General features: G+C 48.7%; 1 protein-coding gene across 1 annotated transcript in view; it reads right to left on the bottom strand.

Moving 5' to 3' along the window:
* Nucleotides 1–4,826: 4,826 nt before the first annotated feature.
* Nucleotides 4,827–25,180, bottom strand: part of PMS2 (PMS1 homolog 2, mismatch repair system component) — a 38,924-nt gene continuing 18,570 nt past the window's right edge. Inside the window, 7 exon segments of the mRNA XM_033194902.1 lie at nucleotides 4,827–5,128; nucleotides 9,042–9,169; nucleotides 9,172–9,210; nucleotides 10,015–10,115; nucleotides 14,731–14,898; nucleotides 19,595–20,453; nucleotides 22,309–22,464. Of these exon segments, the coding sequence (XP_033050793.1) occupies nucleotides 4,985–5,128; nucleotides 9,042–9,169; nucleotides 9,172–9,210; nucleotides 10,015–10,115; nucleotides 14,731–14,898; nucleotides 19,595–20,453; nucleotides 22,309–22,464 (1,595 nt within the window). The 3' untranslated portion in view covers nucleotides 4,827–4,984.

Here is a 25,180-nt window from a genome sequence, read left to right as displayed (position 1 = left end):
ACTGCACTCCAGCCTGGGTGACAGAGCGAGACTCTGTCTCAAAAAAAAAAAAAATGCCCCTCTCCTCGTAGGTCAGCATTGTAAAGTGTGCAAGAGCCGGATTCAGGGTCTGCATTGTCCATTACCAGTTCTGTGGTTTTTTGCGCAGGCTGGAGTGCACTGTCACGATCTCAGCTCACTGCAACCTCCGCCTCCTGGGTTCACGCCATTCTCCTGCCTCAGCCTCCTGAGTAGCTGGGACTACAGTCACCCGCCACCACGCCCAGCTAATTTTTTTTTTGTATTTTTAGTACAGACAGGGTTTCACCGTGTTAGCCAGGATGGTCTCGATTTCCTGACCTGGTGATCCGCCCCACCTCAGCCTCCCAAAGTCCTGGGATTACAGGCGTGAGCCACCAGGCGTGGGCGCCTGGCCCAGTTCTGTGTTTGGGTTTTTCTTTTTTCTTTCTTTTTTCTCCAGAGAGATTCTAGCCCTGTCATCCAGGCTGGAGTGCAGTGGCAAGATCTCAGTTCACTGCAACCTCCACCTCCTGGGTTCAAGTGATTCTCCTGCTTCAGCCTCCCGAGTAGCTGGGATTACAGGCGCCTGCCATGACACTCAGCTAATTTTATTTTTAGTAGAGATGGGGTTTCACTGCGTTGGTCAGGCTGGTCTCAAACTCCCAACCTTGTGATCTGCCCACCTTGGCCTCCCAAAGTGCTGGGATTACAAGTGTGAGCCACAGCACCCCGCTGGTTTTTTTTTTTTTTTTTTTTTTGAGACGGGGGGGTCTTGCTACGTTTTGCCCAGGCTGGTTTCGAACTCCTGGCCTCAAGCAATCTTCCCACCTTCTCCTCCCAAAGTGCTAGGATTGCAGGCATGAGCCACTGAGCTCGGTCAAGTGCTGCGTTCTAAAGCAAGTTGCTTAATCTCCTCTTCCTCACAAATAGAAATAACAGTACCTTGTATCATAAGAATTGAATCGATGACACACACAAAAATCCCTAAGTACAGGATACAGAGCAAAGTCAATAATTGAGTGATTATCTCGTCCTTTTCCTGTTTTCAAACTTGAAATCATTGGTTTCCTACTCCCTCTAGCACTGCCATCGATTGAGCGCCTCTCATATGCGAGACAAGCAAGGAACGGTGTGCTGGAGTTGCGTTTCCAGCTCATCGTTGCTTCAGCTGTATTTCCAGCGCGTGGTTGCTCTAGCTCCGTTTCCAGCGCATATCTTTGCTTGTCTGGCATATGAGCTGCGGTGCAGGGTTTCAAAGCCATAGTTCACGACTTTCCTAATCTGGCCCCACCAAAAGCACCCTGGTCCATCAAGCAGGATGCATAGTGAGCCATGTGGTGAAGGCCAGGTCTGGTCCCTTTTTGTAGGCCCCCACGAGTGCAGTGGGCCCTTCTTGCCCTCTTCTTCCTGGATGCCATCCTCTGGCCACCCCACCCTCCAGCTGAACCCACCTCCAGCCTTCTCTTTTCCTCCATTATTTATTTATTGAGACAGGGTCTCACTCTGTTACCCAGGCTGGAGTGCAGTGGTGCGATCTCAACTCACTGCCACTTCCGCCTCCCAGGTTCAAGTTATTCTCCTGCCTTAGTCTCCCAAGTAGCTGGGATTACAGGCGCCCGCCACCACTCCTGGCTAATTTTTGTATTTTCAGTAGAGACGGGGTTCACCATGTTGGCCAGGCTAATCTCGAACTCCTAACTTCAGGTGATCCTCTGGCCTCGGCCTCCCAAAAGTGCTGGGATTACAGGCGTAAGCCACCGTGCCCGGCCAAGCTTTCTCTCTTCCTTCAAACACTACCTTGCTCCTTCGCACCCCCGACCACTGTCTCAGCGAAGCCGCCCCTGGGTCACCTAGCCCAAGCTGCTCTCACCTCTAAATTGAGAGGGGCCTTTACTACGAGCTTTTCGGTCCTCTGTCAGTGACCTACAAATAAGTGAACTACAAATCAAGCCAATTTCGTTTCTCAGTGCGTGTTTCCTAATGTTTCCTCTGTTCTCCTGGGTTTAAGGAGAGGCCATCTCTCTCCCGTGTCTACGGTGAGGCGGGAAGAACGGGCTTCCTGCACTGGTCTGCCCGGCCTAGGCCCTCCTCGCCCATCCCGCACGTGCTCGGGTCCTGGGAGGCCGCGTCAGTACGGCCGGGAAGGAGCAGGACCCGGTTGCCACCGCTGTCCCGGCTCCGCATGACCGCGGCCTGGGGCGCTCACCTCGCTCCAGGAGCCCAGAGACCTCGCCGGGCTCGGGAGAGGTGTTGCAGGGCTCTCCTCGTCCCAGATCCCGCTCTGGTCTCCAGGCAACCGCGGACGCCACCTGGCCCGGCCTGTGCACACTCTTAAAGGGGCCGCGCGCCAGCGCCAAGCAGGTGTCCCGCCCTTGCTGGTCCTGAAGGCCAGGGGGAAAGGCTGGGCGCTGGAGGCAGCAAGGCCAGGGGTTTCCCAGCTCTGCTAACTGCTTCATCATAAAATAGGAATAACGCAGGCATTAGTTTTCCCATTGCTGTTGTAAACAAATTACCATAAATTTAGTGGCTTGAAGCAACACAAATTTATTATCCTACAGTCTGTAAATCAGGCCCACAGTGCTGGTTCCTTCCAGAGGCTCCGGGGAAGCGTCCGTTTCCTTGCCTTTTCCAGCTTTTCCAGAAGCGGTCCCCAACCTTTTTGGCACCAGAGACGGGTTTCGCAGAAGACAATTTTTCCACGGATGGGGGGTAGGGGATGGTTTCAGGATGATTCAAGCGTGTTGTATTTACTGTGCACTTTATTTCTATTATTTTTACATTGTAACATATGATTAAATACTTCTGCAACTCACCATCATAGACTCAGTGGGAGCCTGTTTTCCTGCAACTAGACGGTCCCATCTGGGGGTGACGGGAGACAGTGACAGATCATCAGGCACCAGATTCTCTTAAGGAGTGTGCGACCTACATCCCTCGCGTGTGCAGTTCACAACAGGGTTTGTGCTCCTATGAGAATCTAATGCCCACTGCTGATATGACAGGAGGTGGCGCTCAGGTGGCAATACCAGCCATGGGGACTGGATCTAAATACAGATGAAGTTTTGCTGGCTTGCCCGCCCCTAACCTGCTGTGCACCCTGGTTCCTAACAGGCCGTGGATCACTACTGGTCTGTGGCCGAGTGCTGGAATCCCTGTTCCAGAGGCTGCTTGCAATCCTTGACTAGTAGTACCTCCTTCCATCTCCAAAACCAGCAAGGCCGCCTCTCTCTGGCCAGCAGGGAAAGGTCTCCACCTTCAGCAGGGAAAGGTCTCCACCTTCGAAGGACTCACCCAGTGAACTGGGCCCACCCAGACAATCCAGGATAATCTCTCTACTGTAAGATCCTTAACTCAGCCAGGCAATATGGCTCATACCTGTAATCTCAGCACGTTGGGAGGCCGGGGCAGGTGGATCACCTGAGGTCAGGAGTTCGAGACCAGCCCGGCCAGCATGCAACATGGTGAAACCCTGTCTCTACTAAAAATACAAAAATTAGCCGGCTGTGGTTGTGGGCACCTGTAATCCCAGCTACTCTGGAGGCTGAGATGGGAGAATCACTTAAACCTGGGAGGCACAGGCTGCAGTGAGCTGAGATCATGCTATTGTACTCCAGTCTGGGCAACAGAAGAAAAAAAAATTCTTTACTCAATCACTCCTGCCGAGTCCCTTCTGCCATGTGAGGCAGCCTGGTCACAGGTTCTGGGGATTAGGACACAGCTGTCTTGGGGGCTGTTATCCTGCCACAGCTGCCAGTCTGCAGAGTTCATAAGTGCGATCCCGCAGACGCCAGCACAGTGCCAGACACGACGGCACAGTTACTACTGTACTGCCTCCTCCATCCAAGGGATTCTGAAGCAGGAAGGGGATCCCTCTCTTCCTTGAAGCCCAGTCTGGGGAAGGGGTGGGGCAGCAGGGGGAGTCACATCCGTCCTCACTGGGCCCCCAAGAGGACATCTTTACTTCCATTTTCAGCCCAGTTCAAACAGGACAAGGTTCCTAGAAAACTACTTGAAAAGACAGACAGGGATTCTTATATTCCCAGAACCACTCAAGGCCAGTAACTGGAATGTTCTACAGTTCACACCCTGAGGAAACCAAATCACAGCATCAAATTATGGGAAAATCAAACTCTTTTTGTTCCCCTGCGAGGACAGCACTTTGCTACCTTGGCCGCACAGAGGAATGTTTAAAAATAGTGACCCCTGTCCCATCCAGTCATTTTCTTCCAGTCGGGCAGAAAATCCCCCTTGTTTAAAAATTTAATGGGAATCAGGACTGAGAATCACTAACCCAAAAGGACCCTAATTTTAAATTTATGAAATTAAAGATGAATTTAATTATTAAGGGTTGAAAGTTATAGACTAAACTATGTCCAGCCAGAGCAGAGGGCTGAGTGACTTCCACAGTGGTTTGTTTTGTTTTGTTTTGAGACGGAGTCTTGTTGTATCCCCCAGGGTGGAGTACAATGGTACGATCTCGGCTCACTACAACCTCCGTCTCCCTGGTTCAGGAGATTCTCCTGCCTCAGCCTCCCGAGTAGCTGGGATTACAGGCATGTGCCACCACGCCTGGCTAATTTTGCATTTTTAGTAGAGGCGGGGTTTCTCCATGTTGGTCAGGCTGGTCTTGAACTCCCGACCTCAGGTGATCCACCTGCTTCAGCCTCCCAAAGTGCTGGGATCACAGGCATGAGCCACCACGCCCGGCCCAAGTGTTCTTATTTTTATAAAATATGTTCCTGCCTGGACACACACACACACACACACACACACACGAGTGCATGCAAACACAGAGAAAAAAACAATTTTGCAAGTAGCGCTCCATCTGGTTTGAAAAGGTTCTCAAGATCACTTTTAAACGGGTCTGATGTGTATTTTTTTTAAGTAGCAGGTTCATTTGAAAACAAAAAAGGTGAGTGAAGACCCTGTCTTTCAAAACATAAAAATCTGCAATAAAACCGATGATTCCATACAGCGACTACTGTCAGTTCTGCGAAATGACACCCAGGTTGGCAATGTGTCTCATGGTTGGCCTTCCATGGGGACAGTTCCAGGGGTGGTCCATCTCCCCCATGTGGGTGATCAGTTTCTTCATCTCGCTTGTGTTAAGAGCAGTTCCAATCATCACCTGAGGACGAGACACAATGGTTCAACATTTTAATCATTTTTTTTGACATCAGAATGGCAGCTCTTCAGAAGCACTGTTCTCTAAAATGAGACTGGACAAGATTACAGCTCAAAAACCACCTTCCCTGAAAAACCTGCCCTCAGAGAAGCCGAGGTTCTAGATCTCAGCCCTCCACCTTTCTGTGACATCAGGCCTCTTGTGGCTGCTTCAAGGTGGCACCGCCTCCACTCCAGACGCGACCACACCTGTCCCGAACGCAGCCACTCTCAGCGGCCACCCTGCCCTCTCACCCTGGCAGGTGCAGCAGCCTCCTGGCTGGCCTCCCCGCCCCACTGCAAGCCCTCCAAGCCGCTCTCCACTCAGCAGCCAGTGATTACGTCTAAAGCGCGGTCAGGTCATGTCGTTCTGCTCCACAGCTTCCCCCTCACCTGAATAAAAGCCCCCATCTGTCCCTGACTTGGCCCTCTCTGGGCTGTGCCTGCTCCCCTACCTCCAAGCACGAATGCCTCCCTTCCTCACCTCAGCTGCACTGCTACTCCCTTCCTCTTGCACAGGTCCATCAAGCAAACACCTTCCTCGGGGCTGTGGCACTCCTGGGACCCTCTCCCCCAGTGGATGCAGGCATCACTCCCCCTCTGTTGAGCTCCACCCTGCTGCCCTGGCAGGGCACTCCAGCCCTGGCCCTGCTGCCTCCCTGCCATGGGTCCTCTGACAGGAAGGAGAGGAGACAAGCCTGAAGCCCTCTGTCGCCTCCCTTCTTCCTGCGGCACCCTGAGGGCTCGCCATGTGCCAAGCACAGTCGGAAAGCGGCGACAGCAGTGACAGCAGGGTTCCACCAGGTCGGAGGAGGACAGATAATCAACAAGTCAACAGAGAACCAAGACAGATGGCGCCCAGGAGAGGGGCCTGCTCCGGTGTGGGGAGGGGGTGAAGGGTGAAGGTGACAAACCCAGGTAGAGAGGAGGGTAGGGAGAAAGGGTGTAAGGTGGGGAGGAGACTGGGCGAGTGTGGAACTGGAAGGCGGCTACATGGCTGGAAGCGTGGTAGGGAGGAGATGGGGCTGGAAGGGTGGGCAGGGCTCAGAGCAGGGGCCTCGTGGGCAGGCAGTGACAACACCGGAGACGGAGGAGTAGGCCAGGGCGGGAGGGAAGGGGCAGCCTGTGGTTCCCCGGGCCCCTGAGTCACACTGAAGACTCAGGACGTCAAAACTGACCAGCTATGAGCTCAGCTCCATACTCTCACTCACAGACGCCAAGACTGGAAGGTCTACATTAGGTCTTTCTTTTTGGCGAGGCGGGGGTCGGGGGGAGACTCTGTTGCCCAGGCTGGAGTGCAATGGTGCGATCTCAGCTCACCGCACCTCCACCTCCATGATTCAAGCAATTCTCCCACTTCCGCCGCCCGAGTAGCTGGGATTACAGGCACCCGCCACCATGCCCAGCTAATTTTTGTACTTTTAGTTGGGGTGGGGTTTCACCATGTTGGCCAGGCTGGTTTCAAATTCCTGACCCCAGGTAATCAACCCACTTCCGCCTTCCAAAGTGCTGGGAATACAGGTGAGTCACCACGCCCAGCCCATATTAGGTCTTTATCAAAGAAACACTGTGGCTAGAACTCAGACTGTGGGTCCTCTTCTAATTAAACTCTGCCTTTGAGTCATTTCATCTAATCTCATGGCTGTTACCCCTGATGCCCCCACAGCAGGCTCCATCCCACCCACTCCCCATGTGGCCTCCAGCTGTCGCTCTCCCCAGCTGTCGCAGTCAAGGCACCCCTTCCAGTCTGTTCTCTCTCCAGAAGCTGCAATCATGGGACTCCTAGTCTGTTCTCTCCAGTGGCTCCCGCCACACACAGCACAGACCCCCAGGGTCTAGGCATGACCGGCAATACTCCACGTGGCTGTCCTCTGGTCGCCGCTCTGCTCACTCCCTTCCCCTCTCCAGGGACACAATCGGCCTCTGGCTTCAGTCTTGCTACTTCCTCCACTTGGAAAGTTCTTACCCAAGAGGGCTCCAGCCTACTTTTTTTTTTTTGAGACAAGGTCTTACTTTGTCACCCAGGCTGGAGTGCAGTTGCATGATCTTGGCTCACTGCAACCTCGACCTCCCCGGCTCAAGTGATCCTCCCACCTCAGCCTCCTGAGTAGCTGCTGACTACAGGCACCCGCCACCATGCCTGGTTAATCTTTTAACTTCCCCACCTTTTAGATGGCAGCTGAGATGCCACCTGCCCAGATGCTGTTCCCTGACCACCATCTCACCTGGTCACCATGTTTTTCTGTAGTCATTTCCTTTCCCAAAATGCTGTTTTAGGCTGGGCGTGGTGGCTCACACCTGTAATCCCAGCGCTTTGGGAGGCCTAGGTGGGCGGATCACGAGGTCAGGAGATCGAGACCAGCCTGACCAACATGATGAAACCCAGTCTCTGTTAAAAATATAAAAATTAGCCAGGTGTGGTGGCACGTGCCTGTAGTCCCAGCTACTCGGGAGGCTGAGGCAGGCGAATCGCTTGAACCCGGGAGGTGGAGGTTGCAGTGAGCTGAGATCACGCCACCGCACTCCAGCCTGGTAGCAGAGCAAGACTCTGTCTCAAAAACAAAAGCGCTGTTTGACTCTCTTGGCTGTGCTCACTGGCATCTAATGGGTGTCGTTTATTTGTGGTGATGTCTGTTTCTCCCCACTGTCCGCTCCACAGGAGCGGGGCTGCAGCCGCCTTGTTACCCCTGTGTCCCCAGCACCTGGAGCAGGGCAGGCCCCACAGCAGGGGCTCAAGGAGCATCTGCTGAATAAGGAATGGCATCCTGGCCTTTCCCAATGGCCGGCTGATAGAGTCACTTTTCTTGGACATCAGGCTAATCCCCACTGCAGGCGTAGCCCCTGCTGCCACCTTCCAATACCAACCGGAGCAGCGGTAGTGGTGCCACGTGCAATGACAACCACAGCACCCCGTGAAGCACCCGCTGCCTCGATGACTCTGCAGAACCTTGTCTAATGTCACCGAGTCCTGGCAGCAGCAAACCTTTATCTACCAGTGTTGTTAGGACCCATAAGGTCCACAGACGAACAAGGTGCCTCAACCACTAACTGTGCTGGAGTCAACGAAAGCTCAGATAGAATACTGGCCAGGCACGGTGGCTCATGCCTGTAATTTCAGCACTTTGGGAGGCTGAGGCAAGGGGCAAAAGGAGACCATGTTTCTACAGACAATTTAAACATTAGCTGGGCATGGTGGTACGTGCCTGTAGTCACAACTACTCGGAAGACAGAGGCAGGAGGATCGCTTCAGCCTGGGAGGTCAAGGCTGCAGTGACCTGTGATTGCACCACTAAACTCCAGCCTGGGAGACAGAGGGAGATCCCATCCAAAAAAAAAAAAAAAAAACTATTTTTTTTTTTTCTTTGAGATGGAGTCTCACTCTGTCGCCCAGGTTGGAGTGCAGTGGTGTGAACTCAGCTCACTGCAAGCTCCGCCTCCCAGGTTCTCACCATTCTCCTGCCTCAGCCTCCCAAGTAGCTGGGACTACAGGTGGCCACCACCATGCCTGGCTAATTTTTTTGTATTTTTTGGTAGAGACGGGGTTTCACTGTGTTAACCAGGATGGTCTCGATCTCCTGAACTCGTGATCCTCCCGCCTCGGCCTCCCAAAGTGCTGGGATTAGAGGCGTGAGCCACCGCGCCTGGCCAGGAATACTATTTAACTGAGGTAACAAAAGAGCAATAATTGTGAGTTCAAGGTCCCAGAGAACGCAGACTACATAGATGCTCAGCTATGCTGTTCCACGTAGCTCTGTGTAAAATGACCCCTGGCCATCACAAAGGCGTTTAACAACCTTGACCAACTCAGGAGCTGGGCTGAGACCTTCCTCAGACCGCAAGCTTGAGCAGCTGCTGACAGCCGGGCTTTCTTTCCTTACCGACTTCCAACAGGCTCTGGAGGCAAACATCTGCTTGACTCTGGACGGCCGGCACATGACTCCAGGGCTGTCACTTAGCATAAAGATCAGTTCGTCGATGTCCTGGGGTCCGAAGGTCCAGTTTTTACTGTTGGCAAGGAAATCAATTTAGCCCTTTCAGTGACTGGAGCTAAAAGAATACAATTTTGAGAAAAACCCATGACTTGAGAAACACGTTTCACTTGAAAGCTACTTAGAGTGAACATCTGAAGCCGGGCGCGGTGGCTCACGCCTGTAATCCCAGCACTTTGGGAGGCCGAGGCGGGCGAATCATGAGGTCAGGAGATCGAGACCATCCTGGCTAACACGGTGAAACCCCGTCTCTAGTAAAAAATAGAAAAAATTAGCCAGGCCTGTAGTCCCAGCTACTCAGGAGGTTGAGGCAGGAGAATGGTGTGAACCCGGGAGGTGGAGCCTGCAGTGAGCCAAGATCAAGATTTCATCTCAAAGAAAAAAAAAAAAAGAATGAACATCTGAAAGAGAGAGGGCAGTCTCACAAAATGCTTTTTGGGGGAGGCTTTTTCATCTTTTATAAAATAAAAAAACTGGTCTGTATGAACTGAAAGATTATTCCCAGCTCTAAAAAGACAAGAATCTATAGTTCTAATTTTTTTTTTTTTTTTTGAAACAGAGCTTCACTCTTGTCACCCAGGCTGGAGTGCAGTGACATGATCTTGGCTCACTGCAACCCTTGTCTCCTGGGTTCAAGCAATTCTCCCACCTCAGCCTCCTGAGTAGCTGGGATGACAGGCGCCCACCACCACACCCGGCTAATTTTTCTATTTTCAGGAGAGATGGGGTTTCACCATGCTGGCCAGGCTGGTCTTGAACTCCTGACCTCAGGCGATCTGCCCACCTTGGCCTCCCAGAGTGCTGGGATTACAGGCTTGAGTCACCACACACCCAGCCGCTATGGTTCTAATTAATAACTTACCATTTTCATCAATAACAAAATCAAAGCCATTCTTTCTAAATATTTCCAGATTTTCTATCAGAACAGCTTCATTAACAGCAGTTAAGTTGAGAGTCTGAGGTCTGAAAAACACAAAAATGATTCAAACCACATCCTGAAGCCAAACATTTAGCTTTACAGCAGAAATGAAATGAAAACAACAATACTGTATTTTGAATTCATGTCAAAATAACAACATGAATAACAACACTATTCAGCTAAGTGTCATAAAACTTCCTGAGAAGTTCCTTTTAATTTTCTCTTTCTTAAAGTTCTTTTTAGAAGTTAAAGTAACTACAGGCCAGGTGCAGTGGCTCATGCCTGTAATCTCAGCACTTTAGGAGGCCAAGGCAGGCAGATCTCTTGAGGCCAGGAGTTTGAGACCACCCTGGTCAACATGGTGAAACCCTCTCTCTACTAAAAATATAAAAATTAGGCCAGGCACGGTGGCGTGTGCCTGTAGTCCCAGCTACTTGGGAGGCTTAGGCAGGAGATTCGTTGGAACCCAGGAGGCAGAGGTTGCAGTGAGCCAAGATCACGCCACTGCACTCCAGCCTGGGAGACACGACAAGACTATCTCCAAAAAAAAAAAAAACCCCACAAAAACAAAAATGAGCTGGAAGTGGTGGCTCATGCCTGTAATCCCAGCTACTTGGCAGCTACTAGGGAGGCTGAGGCACTAGAATTGCTTGAACCCAGGAGGCGGAGGTTGCAGTGAGCTGAGATCGCATCACTGCACTCCAGCCCGGGCAACAGGGCAAGACTCTGTCTCAAAAAAAAAAAAAGAAAAGTTAAAGTAGCTATGAAAGTAGTTTGCCTTTTCCTCAGTCTGCCACCCCAATGACTCCAACTTTTTCTGAATCCTTTCCTTAAGGATAACAATATCACAAAAATGCTATATTTCCTCCTTCTAATAGAGAATTTGAAACACTGGGTTAGGTCATGGCCAGCATTTGTAAACAGAATGAACAGACAGAATTTATTTTGCTATCCTGTTCCATCCTCTGCCTGTATTATATCTCCATCCTTCTCCTGGAGTTAGTGAGTGCTTTTTTTTTTTTTTAACTTTTTGTTATTGTTTCAAAGATAGAGACAGGGTCTCATTATGTTGCCTAGGCTGGTCTCAGACTCCTGGGCTCAAGCGATCCTCTCACCTTCTCACCTCGGCCTCTGAAAGTGCTGGGATTACAAGTGTGAGCCACTGCATCCAGTCCTGAGTGCTGGATAAGACAAACACTGCTAAAGGCAGGAGACAGCCAGTGAGCAAACACAGGCGTGGTCCTGGAGCTAACAGATTACTGGGGAAGAAAGACGTTGAGCAGATACTCATGCAAGTCAATAATGATGACAAACGACAGGAAGGTCAGGAAGAAAAAGCACCCAGTGTCATAAGTGAGACTTCACCCGGGGTCAGGAAGTGACCTTTGAGCTGAGTCTGCGGAGAAGAGAGAGTTAATCAGGTAATGGGGGAGAAGTGGGTGCAGGGGGCAGGACAAGTACTCTAGGCAGAGACGACAATGTGTGCCAAGCCCCGGGATGGACGGCTGATGTTTGCAGAGCCACACATAAAGACATCCTTCATTCTGCTTAGTGGCCACACGGATTCATCAGGCCTGCCAAGGGAAAAAGAAAGACAGCCAGAGAGGCTCCAGTACAGGGAACGAGAGGAAGAGGAACGGGAAAAGCTACAGAGGTCAACGGGGCCACCCTACGCAGGCGCTGGCAGGGTAGGGTGGAACTGGGCCTTTATCCTTTAATCTTGAAGTGTGGTCCATCTGGGACCCAAAGTGTTCTGTGATTACCTGGGCCAACTTGAGATGTCACAGACGAGAGGTTATCTTTGCAGAATGGCTAAAAAATACAAGACCTCAGCTGGGCACGGTGGCCCCTGCCTGTAATCCCAGCACTTTGGGAGGCTGAGGCGGGAGGATCACCTGAGGTCAGGAGTTCGAGACTAGCCTGATCAACATGGCAAAACCCCCTCTCTACTAAAAATACAAAAATTAGCCAGGTGTGGCAGGCGGGCGCCTGTAGTCCCAGCTGCTCGGGAGGCTGAGACACAAGAATCACTTGAACCAGGAGGCAGAGGTTGCAGTGAGCCGAGATCACGCCACTGCACTCCAGCCTGGGCAAAGGAGAGAAACTCTGTCTCCAAAAAAAAAAAAAAAAAAGAAAAGAAAAGAGAAGAAAAACCTCCATTAAGAGGAACAGGAAAGGGATACCTCAGGATTATAAAGTAGCTTACTAAATGTCTTTATTTTATTTTTATTTTTATTTTTATTTTTTGAGACGGAGTCTCGCTCTGTCGCCCAGGCTGGAGTGCAGTGGCCGGATCTCAGCTCACTGCAAGCTCTGCCTCCCGGGTTCACGCCATTCTCCTGCCTCAGCCTCCCGAGTAGCTGGGACTACAGGCGCCCGCCACCTCGCCCGGCTAGATTTTTTGTATTTTTTAGTAGAGATGGGGTTTCACTGGGTTAGCCAGGATGGTCTCGATCTCCTGACCTCGTGATCCGCCTAGTCTCGGCCTCCCAAAGTGCTGGGATTACAGGCTTGAGCCACCGCGCCCGGCCTCCTAAATGTCTTTATTATTACTATTGCCTCCTACTGAGAATAAAAACAATTCATGCATTCCATAGGAGAGTACTCAGTAAGCTAGATAGGTTTCTCCAGCTGTTCAGTGATACATTTCTCCATGTGGGATCTACTCGTTGGGATCTGAGTTTACTTCTCTGCGTGGTTTAATTTCCCGCACGAAAATCCATGACCTCTTCTTACAACTTTGCTCAAGATAAGACTTTGGTTTTACACGATATACTATCACACCTGGCCTTTGTAAAGTGATCAGGGTAAAACATCCCAGTTCGGCCGAGGAAAGAGAAATACCAAATTCTGCAGTGACTATCTTAAACTAATGTTTATATTTTATTTTATTTATTTGTGAGACAGGGTCTCACTGTCTCACTGTCTCCCAGGCCGGAGTGCTATGCAGTGGCATGTTTATATTTTATTTATTTGTTTGTAAGACAGGGTCTCACTGTCTCACTCTGTCTCCCAGGCCGGAGTGCTACGCAGTGGCATGTTTATATTTTATTTATTTGTTTGTAAGACAGGGTCTCACTGTCTCACTCTGTCTCCCAGGCTGGAGTGCTGTGCAGTGGCACAATCATGGCAGCCTCAATCTCCTGGGCTCAAATGATCCTCCCACCTCAGCCTCCTGAATAGCTGGGACCACAGGCACACACCATCAAGTCTGGCTAATTTTTTATATTTGTTGTAGTGACAAGGTTTCACCATGATGCCCAGGCTGGTCTCAAACTCCTAAGCTCAAGAGATCTGCCTGCCTCAGCCTTCCAAAACTCTGGGATTATAGGTGTGTACCCCTGCACTCAACCTGCAGCGACCATCTGACTTCTGATTACTCTACTGTAAATCAAGACTGGCGCACAGGCTGTCTTTCGGAACACACACATTCCATACACTATCCATACTAATACTCGGTACTATAAACTGCCCTCATCAAAAGGAGCTTCTGGCTAACCAGTGATCAACATTTTTTTTTTTTTTTTTTATAAGAAGATCAACATTTTTAATAGCCAAAAAGGTCTGATACTTAGAGAACATGTTAACTGTGTGAACTTGGGCAGGTTACTCAGCCTCTCTGTGTGCCTCAGTTTTATCACTTGTGGAATGGTGATGGTAACAGTAGCAACCTCATTGGTTTCTGAGGATTAAATGAACTAATACACATACATTATTTCAACAGTGCCTGGCAGACACTAGGCATTCAATAAATGGTAATATCACTATTATTATGTAAAAAGTAGAAAAATCTGCTATACGAATACTTATGGAAAAATACATATATACATACAGACACATATATAAACTAGATCTCTTTTTTTCTTTTTTGAGATGGAGTCTCACTGTGTCACCCAGGCTGGAGTGCAGTGGTGGATCTCGGCTCACTGCAACGTCTATCTCCCAGGTTCAAGCGATTCTGCTACCTCAGCCTCCTATCTGGAATTACAGGTGTGCACTGCCATGCCTGGCTAATTTTTTGTATTTTTACTTTTTATCATTTTTTTTGTTTTGTTTTGAGATGGAGTTTCACTCTTGCTGCCCAGGCTGGAGTGCAATGGCGCGAACTCAGCTCACCACAACCTCCATCTCCCGGGTTCAAGCGATTTTCCTGCCTCAGCCTCCCAAGTAGCTGGGATTACAGGTGCCCACCACCATGCCCGGCTAATTTTGTATTTTTACTACAGACAGCGTCTCGCCACGTTGGTCAAGCTGGTTTCGAACTCCGGACCTGAAGTGATCCATCCGCCTCAGCCTCCCAAAGTGCTGGGATTACAGGCGTGAGCCACCGCGCCTGGCCTTTTTGTATTTTTAGTAGTGGTGGGGTTTCACCATGTTGGCCAGGCTGCTCTTGAACTCCTGACCTCAGGTGATCCACCTGCCTCAGCCTCCCAAAGGGCTGGGATTACAGGTGTGAGGCACTGCACCCGGCCAGTTCGATCTTTTTTATTTTTTACACCCCTCCTTCCTAGATCTCTTCCTTTTTTAGTAGATATGAGGTCTTGCTATGTTGCCCAGGCTGGTCTCAAACTGCCGGTCTCTTGCGATCCTCTTGCCTCGGCCTCTGTTAGATCTTAAATTTGAGGGGGAGTTTGGGAATCAACACTAAAAAAAACTTACGCAATAAGCCTCTGTCCCTGGAGCACGGTGTGCTGTTGCAGCATCTCAAAATTGTATTTCTCATCCGTGGCATGCTGGTCCACTATGAAGATATCCTCGTTCAGTTTGGTTATTATAAATCCCAGGTTAAACTGACCAACGATTTCCATTTCTGCAAACATTGTTTTACTGTAGGTAGAAAATGTTAATTATGAGACACTTTACAAGATTACTTTTCTGATTATGTTATAGACGACTGTAATAAAAAAAGTCAAACAATACAAAAACACAAAATAAAGTCCCCAGTCATCCCATTTTCTTTTTTTTTTTTTTTTTTTTTAAGACAGAGTCGTTCTGTCACCCAGGCTGGAGTGCAATGGCACAATCTCAGCTCACTGCAACCTCCACCTCCCAGGTTCAAGTGATTCTTCTGCCTCAGCCTCCTGAGTAGCTGAGATTACAGGCAAATGCCACCGTGCCCAGCTAATTTTTGTATTTTTAGTAGCGACAAGAGTTTCATCATGTTGGTTAGGCTGGTCTCGAACTCCTGACCTCATGATCTGCCCGCCTTGGCCTCCTAAAGTGCTAGGATTACAGGCATGAGTCACCGCACCTGGCTTAACCATCCCACTTTCTTTTTTTTTTTTGAGACGATGTCTCACTCTGTCGCCCAGGCTGGAGTGCAATGGCCGGATCTCAGCTCACTGCAAGCTCCGCCTCCCAGGTTTACGCCATTCTCCTGCCTCAGCCTCCCGAGTAGCTGGGACTACAGGCGCCCGCCACCTCGCCCGGCTAGTTTTTTGTATTTTTAGTAGAGACGGGGTTTCACCGTGTTAGCCAGGATGGTCTCGATCTCCTGACCTCGTGATCCGCCCGTCTCAGCTTCCCGAAGTGCTGGGATTACAGGCTTCAGCCACCGCGTCCAGCCAACCATCCCACTTTCTAAAGATAACATTAATTATTCATTCATTCAAGTCTCCAGAGAAGGCATCAGTTGCTACCATTAACAATTTAAATGGAATATATCCTTCTAGACCCTTGTCTCTCTATATAAATTTTTTTAATTTTAAAAAACAAAAATGGAACTTTAATTCTCCATTCTACTGTCATCACTTAATGCATCTGAAAGACATTTGCAGATCTGTGCACATAGATCTACTTCATTTTTTTTTATTATTATTTTTCTAAGACGGAGTCTCACTGTGTTGCCCAGGCTGGACTGCAGTGGCGCGACCTTGGCTCAAGGCAACCTATGGTCCTGGGTTCGAGCAATTCTCCTGCCTCAGCCTCTCGAGTAGCTGGGACTACAGGCATGCACCGTCAAGCCCAGCTAATTTTTGTATTTTTAGTAGAGACAAGGTTTCATCATGTTGACCAGGCTGGTCTTGAACTCCTGACCTCAAGTGATCCACCCGCCTTGGCCTCCCAAAGTGCTGGGATTACAGGCGTGAGCCACCACGTCCGGCCTACTTCATTCTTTTTAATGGCCACATAGGAAGTCACTGCATGAATGTACCATAATTTGTCTGTCAAATTCCCGACTAAAGCACATTTCGGTTGTTTCCAATTTCAATTGTGTACTCAAAGCTGCAGCAAAGACTTCTGTGCATAAACTTACTCATCTGTGGGTGCATTTCCGGGAGACAGATGCTAGAGGGAGAATCACATATGCACTTTTTGATGGGAAATCTGTGAAAATGCACACTCCCGCCAATGGTGTCTAAGAGTACCTTTTGCCAACACTGGATATCAATCCTCTAATCTCTGCCAGGCCGACCACTGGGTCCTTTGCTGGGTGGCTTCAACATCTAATGTCATTAGATACTATCTTAGTCAATCCGGACAAAAGACAGACACCACCCCTAACCTTCACACGAGAAACTGACACTGTCACTCTCAGTCCCCCATAAGTAAACGTGGTGAAAACGGATTTTCTGCAGTATCAGTGCTGTGACTATAAGAAATGACTCTGTTAAACCATGGATGTTTCCTGGTTCTCACCTGGTGTGCTGAGCTGAGGATGAAAGGAGCTGAGATTAGGCTGAGCACGGGGGCTCACGCCTGTAATCCCAGCACTTTGGGAGGCCAAGGTGGGCAGATCATTTGAGGATGGGAGTTCAAGACCAGTCTGGCCAACATGGTGAAACCCCATCTCTACTAAAAATAAAAAAATTAGCCAGGCATGGTGATGGGCACCTGTACTCTCAGCTACTTGGGAAACTAAGGCAGAAGAATCGCTTGAACCCAGGAGGCAGAGGTTGCAGTGAGCTGAGATCGTGCCAGTGCACTCCAACCTGGGTGAAAGAGCGAGACTCTGTCTCAAAAAAAAAAAAAAAAAAAAAGGAGCTGATATTGTTGTTTCTTTCTATAACTGCTCCAGGAAGACCCGGTCCCATGTCACCATGTCACCATGCTCATCACCATCACAATCAACCACAGGGGACAGTCTGGTGAACTGTGAGACCTCCACACAGCATGGATTACTGAGCCCACGTTTCCTATTGTGAGGGGCTCCACACAGAGCTCAAATCCAAGTCATAACCAAACCAATCCCCAAATCTTATCTTTGAGGGTCTGTCTCCTGGTACCAATTCCGTATCAGTCAGAGCACAATCAAGAGACAAAAACCACACCAGTGATTTTAACAGGGATTCTGTTTTTTTGTTGTTTTTTTAAAGACAGGGTCTTGCTCTGTCACCCAGGCTGCAGCACAATGGCATGATGATAGCTCACTGCAGCCTCAAACTCCTGGGCTCAAGTGAGCCTCCTGCCTCAGCCTCCTGAGTACCTGGGACTACAGGCATGCAGTAATGTACTTGGCTAATTTTTTTTTTCTTTAGAGATGGGATCTCATTATATTGCCCAGGCTGTTCTCAAACTCCCTGCCTCAGCCTCCCAAAGTGCTGGAATTACATGGCACCACCATGTCAGGCCTGAGGAGGAAAAATGTATAATAAAGCATTACACAAACTAGTAAAACGTGGTTAACTACTATGCTAATAAATACAGGAATGGAAAATGCTACTACCTCTAGGGAAGAGGGAGAGTCCTCAGAAAAGGAACTCTTTTTTTTTTTTCTTTTTCTTTCTTTTTTTTTTTTTTAGATGGAGTTCGCTCTTGTTGCCCATGCTGGAGTGCAATGGTACAATCTCAACTCACCACAACTTCACCTCCCGGGTTCAAGTGATTCTCCTGCCTCAGCCTCCCAAGTAGCTGGGATTACAGGCGTGCACCACCACATTCCAGTATATTTGCATTTTTAGTAGAGACAAGGTTTCTCCATGTTGGTCAGGCTGGTCTCAAACTCCCGACCTCTGGTGATCCGCCCGCCTTGGCCTCCCAAAGTGCTGGGATTACAGGCATGAGCCACCATGCCCGGCAGAAAAGGAACTCTTGTAAGAGGCCCCTCCCCACTCAGGCTGAGTTTCAGATCTCCTTGGAGCAGGAGTGGCTGCAGCCTGCTGGATGGAGAGAAGCTGCCAGAGTGAGTGATGACGCAGGAACTCCTGTACCGCAGGAGGGAAGGGAAAGCACATCCCAGAAGCATCCCAGATACCAGCACAAATACCACCTCCCCGGTGCTGATCCCAGGCTCTCCCGGGAATTGTCTGAATAAGCCCTGGTTCCCAGTACACAGATAATCTGCTCAAAAGCTGGTGCTGGCCTAAAAGACCCAAGTCTTCCATGTCTTTGGAGTCTATTTCCTGCCACAGAGAACAGTATCTGGCCAAGCGCAGATGCTGGAATTACAACTGTGCGCTACCGTGCCCGGCCAATTTTATTATACAGACAGGGTCTCCCTATGTTGCCCAGGCTGGTCTTGAACTGCTGGGCTCAAGTGATCCTCCCTCCTCGGCTTGGCTTCCCAAAGTGCAGGGATTACAGGCGCAAGCCACCGCACCCAGCTTCAAAATACTCTTTTTTTTTTTTTTTTGAGGCGGAGTCTCGCTCTGTCGCCGGGACTGGAGTGCAGTGGCCGGATCTCAGCTCACTGCAAGCTCCGCCTCCCGGGTTTACACCATTCTCCTGCCTCAGCCTCCCGAGTAGCTGGGACTACAGGCGCCCGCCACTTCGCCCGGCTAGTTTTTGTATTTTTAGTAGAGATGGGGTTTCACCGTGTTAGCCAGGATGGTCTCGATCTCCTGACCTCGTGATCCGCCCGTCTCGGCCTCCCAAAGTGCTGGGATTACAGGCTTGAGCCACCGGGCCCGGCCCAAAATACTCTTAAGAAAAAACTTGGCCGGGTGCAGTGGCTCAAGCCTGTAATCCCAGCACTTTGGGAGGCCGAGACGGGCGGATCACGAGGTCAGGAGATCGAGACCATCCTGGCTAACCGGATGAAACCCCGTCTCTACTAAAAAATACAAAAAACTAGCCGGGAGAGGTGGCGGGCGCCTGTAGTCCCAGCTACTCGGGAGGCTGAGGCAGGAGAATGGCATAAACCCGGGAGGCGGAGCTTGCAGTGAGCTGAGATCCGGCCACTGCACTCCAGCCTGGGCGACAGCGAGACTCAGTCTCAAAAAAAAAAAAAAAAAATCTGGCCGGGGGTGGTGGCTCACATCTGTAATCCTAGCACTTTCAGAGGCCGAGGTGGGTGGATCACCTGAAGTCAGGAGTTCGAGATCAGCCTGGCCAACATGGTGAAACCCTGTTTTCACCAAAAATACAAAAATTAGCCAGGCATGGTGGTGTGCACCTGTAATCCCAGCTACTCAGGAGGCTGAGGCAGGAGAATCATCACTTGGACCTGGGAGGTGGAGGCTGCAGTGAGCCAAGATCACGCCACTGCACTCCAGCTGGCGCAACAGAGCGAGACTCTGTCTCAAAAAAATAAAATAAACAAAAATTTAAATAAAAGTAAAAAAGTAAAAAATTAAAACGTTACCTTATCTCTTTTCTTAGTTCATCTTCGGCTGCTTGATTTTCTCCAGGGCAAATCTTTGCCCTAAACTTCCTATAATTCTGTTCACCTTCACTTTGCTGTGTTTCATGATGTAACTGCTTTATTCGTTTAGCTAAAGAACTCATAGAAAAGTCCAGGGCCACAACCTTCTTATGAATTTTAACAGCCACATCAACCTGAGAGGCTGACACACTCTGAGTATTTACTAACTTCTGACGAATGTCAGAATTGGAAAGAATTTCTTCTTTTTTAAAACGCTTTGTGTTTGGGGATGCAAGATCAGTTGGCTGAGGCGAAACTCGAAATTTACACCCTGTGTCTACCTGGTTTGGATGGCAGTCCACATCTGAAAAAGAGTCGTCAGTTTCAGGCGCTTTCTCATGTGAGTCCGCGTGTTCCTGCGAGCCCCTGTCCTCTGGGGAGCTGGCCGCACACTCACTGCTGCAGTGACTGCCCGTGTCTGGGATGCTGAACCCCTCAGAATCCACAGAAGTGCTGCCGTGCCCCAAATCCTTCACCTCCACTCCGTCCGTAGGGTCCCTGGGTCCCTGACTGGAACTCGCTGCCTCTTTCTGAGGTCTCGGGAAGCCTCTGTCAGTGACCGCATCTGAAGTGCTAGAAGATGGCACACCCCTTTTCTGTCCTAGAGGGCTCCTTCTTGCTTCTGGAGTCTTCGGGCTGCGAGGCTTGTTCTCTGTTGTGTGACGAAGAGAAAAGGCCTCTCGCAGTCTGGAAATGGACACGTCCCTTTTTTCTTCTCGAGTCCTTAATGAAGGGGAATGATCCTGCTTTTCTACCAGGGGCTTCTCCAAATCCGCTGCATGCATTTTTACTAAGTTACCTAAGCAAACGTGAATGGAGAAGAGGGTCAGGGACTATCCTGAAATGGTGAGAGGACGTGCTTATGTGAACAGATACTTCACAAAACAGGAGATCCGCATGCTAATTACACAGATGAACACGGTTCAATGTTCAAAACAAAACTATAATATGGGCCAGGTGTGGTGGCTCACGCCTGTTATCCCAGCGCTTTGGGAGGTCCAGGCAGGCAGATCATCTGAGGTCAGGAGTTCAAGACCAGCTTGGCCAACATGGTGAAACCCTGTCTCTACTAGAAATACAAAAATTAGCTGGGCGTGGTGGCGCATGCCTGTAGTCCCAGCTACTCGGGAGGCTGAGGTGGGAGAAGCTCTTGAACTCAGGAAGCAGAGGTTGCAGTGAGGCGAGATTGTGCCACTGCACGAATTCAAGACCAACCTGACCAACATGGTAAAACCTCATCTCTACTAAAAATACAAAAAAAAATTAGCAGGGCATAGTGGAATACACTTATAGTCCCAGCTGCTATGGAGGATGAGAATGAGGCAGGAGAATCACTTGAACCTGGAAGGTGGGGGTTGCAGTGAGCCAAGATCACTCCACTGCACTCCAGCCTGGGTGACAGAGCGAGACTCCCTCGCAACAAAAAAAAAGAAGAACTAACTATGCATGCTTGTCAAAAGACATGGATAAGGATTTTCATGACAGCATTCTTCATTATAGCCCCAAACTGGAAACAATTCCAATATTCACAAATTACGGTATCTGACTATAATGGAACACTGTACAGTGAACGAATAAATGAATTTTGCCGCATGACTTGGGTGAATCTCACAAACAAAATAATGAGAGAAAGCAACAAATCACAGAAAAGGACAGACTGAATAACTTCAAATTAAAAACAGATTAAACTATACTGTTACGGTTTTTTTGTTTGTTTGTTTGTTTGTTTTGAGACAGAGTCTTGCTCTGTCGCCCAGGCTGGAGTGCGGTGGCGGGATCTCGGCTCACTGCAAGCTCTGCCTCTCGAGTTCACGCCATTCTCCTGCCTCAGCCTCCCAAGTAGCTGGGACTGCAGGCGCCCGCCACCACGCCTGGCTAATTTTTTGTATTTTTAGTAGATGGGGTTTCATCATGTTAGCCAGGATAGTCTCGATCTCCTGACCTCGTGATCTGCGCGCCTCAGCTTCCCAAAGTACTGGGATTACAGGAGTGAGCCACCACGCCTGGCCTAAATTCTGTTAGAAGTCAGGAAATCCCAGCATTTTCAGAGGCCAAGGCTAGAGGATTGCTTGAGCTCAAGAGTTCGAGACCAGCCTGGGCAACATGGAGAAACCCCATCTCTAATGAAAATACAAACATTAGCCAGGTGTGGTGGCAGGCGCCTGTAATCACAGCTACTCGGGAGGCTGAGGTAGGAGAATCTCTTGAACTCAGGAGGCTTCAAGGTTGCAGTGAGCTGAGATCACGTCACTGCACTCCAGCCTGAGCAACAAGAGTGAAACTCCATCTCAAAAAAACAGACATGACTAGGGAGTTAAAAATGCAGTCACTGTAGACTTCTTCCAATCATATATCTTATATTACGTCATCCATTTACAATTTACAAAAAACTAGAGGTACTTGGAGGCAGCTACTTGGGAGGCTGAGGCAGGAAGATGGCTTGAGCCCAGGAGTATGAAGCTGCAGTAAGCTACGATGGCGCCACTGCAGTCCAGCCTGGGTAAGACAGAGCAAGTCCCTGTCTCAAAAAAAAATTAAAAATGATAGTATAAGAGACTTTGTTTCATGTCAAAAAAAAAGCTTGCCTTGGAAAAAATAAGGAAACACATTAGCTGAAAGCTTTAGAAGCTGTTTGTACACAGTATTTTTCTTACCTTCAATATCCAGCAGTGGCTGCTGACTGACATTCAGCTTGTTGACATCACTATCAAACATTCCTATCAAAGAGGTCTTTAAAACTGCCAACAAAAGCTTTTCCTCTTGTAGCAAAATTTGCCTTTTATCTGGAGTAACATTGATATCAACACATTCTAAGGAAAAAAAGAAAACACACTTACTATGTTTAAATTCACTTTTATTTATTATTATTTTCAGACAGGGTCTCACTCTGTCGGCTAGGCTGGAGCGCAGTGGCGCGATCTCAGCTCACTGCAACCTCCGCCTCCTGGGTTCAAGTGATTCTCCCGGCCTCAGCCTCCGAAGTAGCTGGGATTACAGGCGAGTGCCACCATATTGGCTAATTTTTGTATTTTTAGTAGAGATGGGGTTTCACCATTTTCGCCAGGCTGGTCTTGAACTCCTGACCTCAAGTGATCCACCCACTTTGGCCTCCCAAGGTTCTGGGATTACAGGCATCAGCCACTGCGCCGAGCCAAATTCACTTTTTTTTTTTTTTTTTTTGAGACGGAGTCTCGCTCTATCGCCCAGGCTGGAGTGCAGTGGCCGGATCTCAGCTCACTGCAAGCTCCGCCTCCCGGGTTTAGGCCATTCTCCTGCCTCAGCCTCCCGAGTAGCTGGGACTATAGGCGCCCGCCACCTCGCCCAGCTAGTTTTTTGTATTTTTTAGTAGAGATGGGGTTTCACGGTGTTAGCCAGGATGGTCTCGATCTCCTGACCTCGTGATCCACCCGTCTCGGCCTCCCAAAGTGCTGGGATTACAGGCTTGAGCCACCGCGCCCGGCCCCAAATTCACTTTTAACAATAGAAATTTCCCCATCTATTATTTCATTCACTTGTATTTATCACAAGTACTATTAAAAAAATACAGTGTCCAGGTTAATATTCATAAATTATGAAATCACCATTCTCATGCTGGCCACGGTGGCTCATGCCTGCAATCCCAGAATTTTGGGAGGACGAGGCAGGTGGATCACGAGGTCAGGAGTTCGAGACCAGCCTGGTCAAGATGGTGAAATTCCCATCTCTACTAAAAATACAAATATTAGCTGGGCGTTGTGGCGCATGCCTGCAGTCCCAGCTACTTGGGAAGCTGAGGCAGGAGAATCGCTTGAACCCGGGAGGCAGAGGTTGCAGTGAGGCGACATCATGCCATCGCACCCCAGCCTTGGTGACAAGAGCAAAACTCTGTCTCTCAAATAAATGAGCAAAAGACAATTTTTGAATAGACACAATATAGAAGGGCTTGAAAAGCTGAATTGTTAAAGGAAAAGCAAATAAACACATAAAAATAATTTTTAAATATGCAAACTAAAATAAGGTATTTTAATCCCCTACTGAATTTAGCTTAACCATTATAATACCTAACACATTATAGGTAGATGTGTAAATTGGTACATCTAGAATGCAATATAGAAAAAGCCTTAAAATGATCATATTCACGGACCCAGTAATTCTACTCCTAGCAATTTATCTTAAGAATAATTAAAGATGTAGGCTGAGCGCAGTGGCTCACGCCCTGTAATCCCAGCACTTTGGGAGGCTGAGGCGAATGGATAAGTTAAGATGAGGAGCTCAAGATCAGCCCGGTCAACATGGCAAAACCCCGTCTCTACTAAAAATACAAAAAATGAGTCAGGCCTGGTGGTGGGCGCCTGTAATCCCTGCTACTCAGGAGGCTCAGGTGGGAGAATCGCTTGATCTCAGGAAGCGGAGGTTGCAGTGAGCTGAGATTACACCACTGCACTCCAGCCTGAGAGACAGAGCAAGACTCTGTCTCAAAAAAAATACAATAATAAAGATGCAGATAATGATTTAATTATAAGGAAAGTATTTGTAATTTCCAAAAACTAAAAACAACTTAAATTTTGAAAAATTAAAAAATTAAAATACCAAACTATAACCATGCATTGGAATATAATTCACCTATTAAAATCACATTTCTGATTAATTTTTAGTAACATGGAAGAGAAAAACATTCATATCTAAGGATAAAGCACAGTATACAAAGTTATTTTCTCATTCCAAAGAATACGGGAGGAGGGGAGAGGGAAAGAAAAAGAGGAGAGAAGATATTTTTTAAGGTATGTACATATGTATTTCTAAGTATCTAGAAAAAATACTCAATGATAATAAACCAAAATTTTAACAATCAGAAAAAAAAAACCTATATGAAATGAATTATTTGTGAAATTAGGAAGAACATTTAGTCTACTTTCTCCCTTGATTGGCATAAAAAAAATTACATTTTCCTAATAATACAATTAACATAGTCTCAAGTAGAAAGCGGGAACTCTGTTTAAAAAAAACAAAATTGGCCGGGCGCGGTGGCTCAAGCCTGTAATCCCAGCACTTTGGGAGGCCGAGACGGGCGGATCACGAGGTCAGGAGATCGAGACCATCCTGGCTAACACAGTGAAACCCCGTCTCTACTAAAAATACAAAAAACTAGCCGGGCGAGGTGGCGGGCGCCTGTAGTCCCAGCTACTCGGGAGGCTGAGGCAGGAGAATGGCGTAAACCCGGGAGGCGGAGCTTGCAGTGAGCTGAGATCCGGCCACTGCACTCCAGTCCGGGCGACAGAGCGAGACTCCGCCTCAAAAAAAAAAAAAAAAAAAAAAAAAAAAAAAACAAAATTACGGGGTCAGGAATGGTGGCTCAAGCCTATAATCCCAGCACTTTGGGAAGCCAAGACGGGCAGATCATGAGGTCAGGAGATCGAGACCATCCTGGCTAACATGGTGAAACCCCATCTCTACTAAAAATACAAAAAATTAACCAGGTGTGGTGGCACACACCTGTAGTCCCAGCTACTTGGGAGGCTGATGCAGGAGAATCGCTTGAACCCAGGA

This window comes from Trachypithecus francoisi, unplaced genomic scaffold (genome assembly GCF_009764315.1).
Source record: "Trachypithecus francoisi isolate TF-2019V2 unplaced genomic scaffold, Tfra_2.0 Lachesis_group4, whole genome shotgun sequence".
In the NCBI taxonomy this organism is placed as follows: Eukaryota; Metazoa; Chordata; class Mammalia; order Primates; family Cercopithecidae; genus Trachypithecus; species Trachypithecus francoisi.
Note: the sequence above shows the minus strand (reverse complement) of the source record. Positions and strands in the feature narration are given on the sequence as shown.